Source organism: Mucor mucedo (genome assembly GCF_025094135.1).
Source record: "Mucor mucedo strain NRRL 3635 chromosome Unknown EV154scaffold_296, whole genome shotgun sequence".
Lineage (NCBI taxonomy): Eukaryota > Fungi > Mucoromycota > Mucoromycetes > Mucorales > Mucoraceae > Mucor > Mucor mucedo.
The window spans coordinates 21858-27427 of record NW_026252580.1 but is presented as its reverse complement, the minus strand read 5'-3'; the positions used below and the strand labels follow the sequence as shown (position 1 = coordinate 27427).

General features: G+C 33.1%; 1 protein-coding gene across 1 annotated transcript; it reads right to left on the bottom strand.

Annotated features, from left to right (window-relative positions):
- Positions 1-152: 152 nt before the first annotated feature.
- On the bottom strand, positions 153-1237 carry EV154DRAFT_488834 (uncharacterized protein; the record flags this gene model as incomplete). Its single annotated transcript, XM_051599189.1, has 2 exons — positions 153-350; positions 1066-1237. Coding segments are annotated over 2 exons (370 nt in total), but the record flags the coding sequence as incomplete, so codon positions are not given.
- Positions 1238-5570: the final 4333 nt, after the last annotated feature.

The window sequence follows — 5570 nt, the reverse complement described above, 5'->3', positions numbered from 1 at the left end:
CTAACCCTAACCCTAACCCTAACCTAACCCCTACCCTAACCCTAACCCTAACCCTAACCCTAACCCTAACCCTAACCCTAACCCTAACCCTAACCCTAACCCTAACCCTAACCCTAACCCTAACCCTAACCCTAACCTTTTGTTTTTTATACCGTTGTCATGGGGAACACCGTTGTCATTGGCAACACCGTTGTCATTGGCAACACCGTTGTCATTGGCAACACCGTTGTCATGGGCAACACCGTTGTCATGGGCAACACCGTTGTCTTGGGCAACACCGTTGTCTTGGGCAATTGGATTGGCTTTGGTAGGCGTAGGCTGAGAAATAATGTAGTGTATATAGCTGATGACTTTGAAACCCAAATAAGTCAATGAGTTTTCATTTCAATGGATCGAAAATAGTACCGTTGAAACGAGCTCATTTTTCCACGTAGGATAGCCAAGCGTTTTTTTCATTCCAGATTTCATCGGGGGTTACTAAATAATTGTGTGTTCGTAGTGATCATTAATAGTCATGGTGATCGTTAATATTCTTAGTATCCTGTAGTCTGTAGTCTTCTGGTTGTCATCGATATCTTTTGTCCTACTACTCTGGTTGTCCTAGATATCTAGTTATCATAGAAATCTAGTTGTCATAGATATCTAACTGTCTAAAGCATCTTATTGTCGTATTAATATATGTGATTGCCAGGTATATCGTTACCTTACGAATGTTGTTTCCTTGGATATCTTGTTGCCTTGGGGGTATTGATCGCTAGGATATCTTGTTGCCTTAGGGATATTGATCGCTAGGATATCTTGTTGCCTTAGGGATATTGATCGCTAGGATATCTTGTTGCCTTAGGGATATTGATCGCTAGAATATCTTGTTGTCGTTATCTCTTGCTGTCATAGATATGTGGTTGTTATAGATATCTAGTAGTATTATATATCTTGTTGTATTTGCTCTCCGTTTATCTACGATATATTATTGTCTTAGCAATCAGGTTGTCTTAGATATTCCGTTGTATTAGTTACGTTGTTGTCCCAGTCACGTCGTCTTGGAAGTTATGTTGTCTTAGATACCTCCTTTTCTTAGATACATTGTTGTCTTGAAAACCTTGTTGTCATCGATACTACGTTGTCTTGGATACATTGCTTTTTTAGGTATCTTGTTGTCTTGAATACGTTGTGTCTTAGATTTCCTGTTGTCTGAGATATCCTGTTGTCGTGGTAATATCGCTGTCTTCGATACCATGCTGTCTTTAATATCTTGGTGTCATAGTTAACCTGTTGCCTAAGTTATCCTGTTGTCATATATAAACCGTTGCCTTGGATATCTTTATGTCTTATATATCTTGTTGTCAAAGATATTTTACTGTCCAACCCTTTTTGTTGTCTTAGTTATTTTGGTGTCCTAGATATATTATCGTCGTAGTTTTTAGGTAGTCTTGGATATCTACTTGTCTTAGTTATTTGGTTGTCTAGGATATCTACTTGTCTTGGTCGCATTGTTACCTTACACTGTCTTCAGACATAGTATTCATGATTTTTTCACTTTTTTTTTCGTTTTTTGTTCGGCTAGACTTTTTTTTAACTATACCCATACGTACCTTAGTGTATTCTCATCTTATTAAAGTAATTCCCAAGTCATTATAAATTTGTTTCGACTTCTTACAATTTTTTTTTAAAATTATCCTTCCTGCACTATTTTTTTCGGCTTGCGACCAATTGTTTGTCATTTGTCTTCAAACTTGGAGGAGGTTCTTAGAAGATACGGCTGATACCACCTGTCCTTTTGAGTTCGTGTCAAAATGACTTAGCAATAGTTATTTGCTGATAAGGTGATCTTTTTAGTCATTTTTGTTATAATACAAAGTACTTAATTCTATACCGCTTCTACTTACATCTGCAGATGTTGGTTGTAGTTTACGTAAGGTTCATTGTTCTCTCAAGTTATACAATAGTCCTTCACTTCTTATTATCATAGAAATAGTCATGTCGTATCGACTGTTGTATTTTCTTAATAGTTTGACTATTTCTTTCTCGTTTTTTAATCAATCTTCCTTACATTTTGTACGTAGATTCGCTACATACTACTTACAGTCTTTGTATTACGCCTCGTTTGTTAAGCAAGTCATTAAATATATGCTCTCATACTTTATATTTTATGTTGACCTTCTTCCGAGCTACTAAACAAAATGTTCATAAGGTCCTCTTATTTAGTTAAAAATAGGCTAAAATGCTCTTAAACAAATTCATTCGCTTTTCATGCTTTATCATCTTTACACAAGTAGACTTATAATCGGTGATCATGTTATTAAGAAATAACAGAAAATCATTGGGCGTATACGTAATCTTCTTCCATTCCAGCATATTAACTATTACCGCTTTCTTAACATGTTGCTACTATTTAATTTTGAGATACTCCCTAATAAATCTCTTCATATTACTCAGTTATTACCTCTATTTCATTTGTAAACATTTTATTTTTTGGGCTAGACTTTTTTAAATAAAATGTAGACATAAAGAATATAATCTTAAACGTAATAAAAGTTTTCCCATGTCCTTACAAAATTTTTTCGACTTTTTAAAATTATTTTGCGCTTTTTGTCTTATTCGTCCTTTTTTCCAAGTTCTTTCGGCTAGGAACGGAATCTTGATATTTTGCTTTGAAACTTTAAGGAGTCTTGTAGAAAATGTTACTTTAACTATGCCTGTAGTTGCGGTCGTACAAAACCATCTTTCAAAGTTTTAATTAGAATATTGCCCTTTTTGATAAATTTTATAAGGTATTTCATTCGTTATTGTGTCAATTCAAATTCTGCTTACCTCGTGCGTAATTTACGTTGATCTTTTACGACGCCAAAAGTATTAAAATCAGCATATTCTAGTTGCTGTGATAAATAATTCCACGTTTTGCAAACTGTTGGTGTACTTTATAATTTCTTTGTTACCTTTTTATTATTTGCAGATACTTTTCCACTTTTAAATTAAAGTTGCTCTAGTAACAATGACAACTATTTGAAGTATTCAGCCATCAATTGCATCTGTTTAATCAAATGTTGTTATGTCATTTTACTTATCTTCTGACAGTTTAATAACTACTTTATGGACAATGATTCGAACGTGTCATACGTCATTTTAAAATGGGTTATTCTATGGTACACTTAATATACATACGACTTATATAAACCTATGGTACAAATGAAACGTCACCTTCGCATTTTTGCCCCAAACTCTGGTTATCTGGTCGAGCATTGTTTTCTGTTCATAATATTAGGTATTTGGCTTGGATATATGTCTTTAAAACATTGATAGGAAGGTCTATTACTATAGAAGTCCAAAGTTTTTTCCATTTGACACAAGTATTTCTGCGGTCATGTCACTGATTTGTGTTCATCTGACCTGTTTAATGATATAGACTTTTTTAACGATTCGGATACGGAGCGTAGACAATTGGAATTCTATTAAACTTATTCCCATATCTTTATAAATTTTATTCGACTTTTGAAAAATATTTTTTTGCCTTTGTTTTAAATATAATTTTTTCAAAATATCTTTTGACTTGAGACGAATGATTGGTATTTTGATATCGTATTCGCTGCATCGATGTAAATGGTGTTATTAAAACCATACGCATTGTGTTAGTCTTTAAAAAGTGTGAGAGAAAATACTATTTGGCTATATTGTCGGTTTTTTTATGTCCTTAACAATTAAATATGGCTGAAACTGTCCACACTGTCGTTTAGTCTACACAATAAGTAGCGAAGATAGTTTCTTTCTTTTTTATTATTAACCTATTCCAATTGTTTAACAGTACTGTTTTTGGCAAACAATTACGTCCCTTAACTATCATTGTTGTTTTTAATGTCTTCATCTTTACTTTGTTAATGTTTGAACACCTCTTCCCACTGTTAAGACACTGATAATAGTTCTTAAAGGATAAGGTGGATATAGGTTATTAACACTGAGGTTAATAATAAAGTAGTTATGAAAGTGAGCACCAGACTGGAAGTAGTCAACTTAAGAAATCTTATAATATAAAGTTTTTAGGATAAGAAGATAATCAACGATGATTTTAAGAGGGCGTAAGTAATATAAATATAAACGAATTGCCAAGATTAAAAAGAAAAGTAATTATGTTATTATAAACAATATCTTATGTACGGTTATAGTAATAAAGAGATTCGAGTCGAGTGTGAAAATATGAACTTGGAGTTAATTGTTATATGTAAGTATAAACTTAAGATAAACAAGAAGTATGAAAGTTGAGGGAAACACAAAGGAGTCAATTACAAATTATTAAGAAACTAGATTTTTAGTCAAGATAAAACTGAGGGAATATTTATTTCAAAAAAAAAGGGACGTATTTATAGAAAATATCCTATCCTGTGTAACACCAAGTCAATTTAGATTGGCTGCAACACCAAGATCCCTGAAAAAATGACTGGAAAGTTCCAAAGTAATTTCAGGTATATCTCAATTATAATTTATGTCGGGCATTGCATCACTTGGTAATTGGTAATTTATTCTATTAAATTGGTAAGTATTTCGTCAAAGCTAATTCTATGTCTATTTAATTGATACAATGATACTCTTTGGCATGTTAAAACCAATCGAGATACTTTTGTAGCCTGACAGTCTGGATACGTAAAAGTCGCGTTATTTTAAAGTCGTTCAAAAAAGATTGTTGTTCGATATTACAATGTTACCAGTCATTTCTGCAAGTATTGAGTATATTTCTTTTGGTTGGGTCTCAGTTCTGAATTGGAAGACTTCAAATGAACTAGAGACACGTGAAACGTTTTACATGATTTACCTGTAATAATCCCGTCTTTATAAATGGCCTCACAACATTTTTAGCCCTCAATATTTTTTCTTCTACCTATCATTTTCTCAAGTTTTGGGTTTATTTCTTTCGGCTGGACTTTAATTCTTGAGTTTACAACTTCAAATTGATAGGAAACACGTACGACGTTTGACAAAACGTATCTGTAAGGTTTTCATGGTTTTAAGGTGCGTCCAAAATGTATATTTCACGTTATTGTTGATCTTAGCAGCAACTTCACCCAATATTGAGTATATTTATTTAGGCTACACCTCCTTTCTTGAGATTCTGGCTTCTAATTTACTGCAGACTCCTAAAGTCCGGTCCCCAATGGATCTAAAATGGTCCCATGGTTTTAAAAATCCCCAAATAAATGTTATCTCAGGATACTGTCGTGTTATTAGTCAGTTTACCAAGCACATACTTTATTTCTTTCGGCTTGAGTTCATTTCAAAAGTTTTCAATCTGGAATTAATTGGAGACATGCTGAAAGTGCTTTTTTATCAATCTGTAAATTTCCTGCAGCTTAAAATCATCACAGAGAAAAGTATTTGACTATATTGACGTTGTACAAGTCATTTCACCGTGCATTCACTTATTTTCTTTCGGCTAAAATCCAGTTATTAAGCTGCCTTTCTAAAATCAACTGGAGACACGTACGAGATTCCCAATAACGGATATTTATATGTCCCGTTATTTGAAAGTGCCTTAAAAAATATTATTGCACACTATATTGTCATTTTACAGGTCATTTAACCAA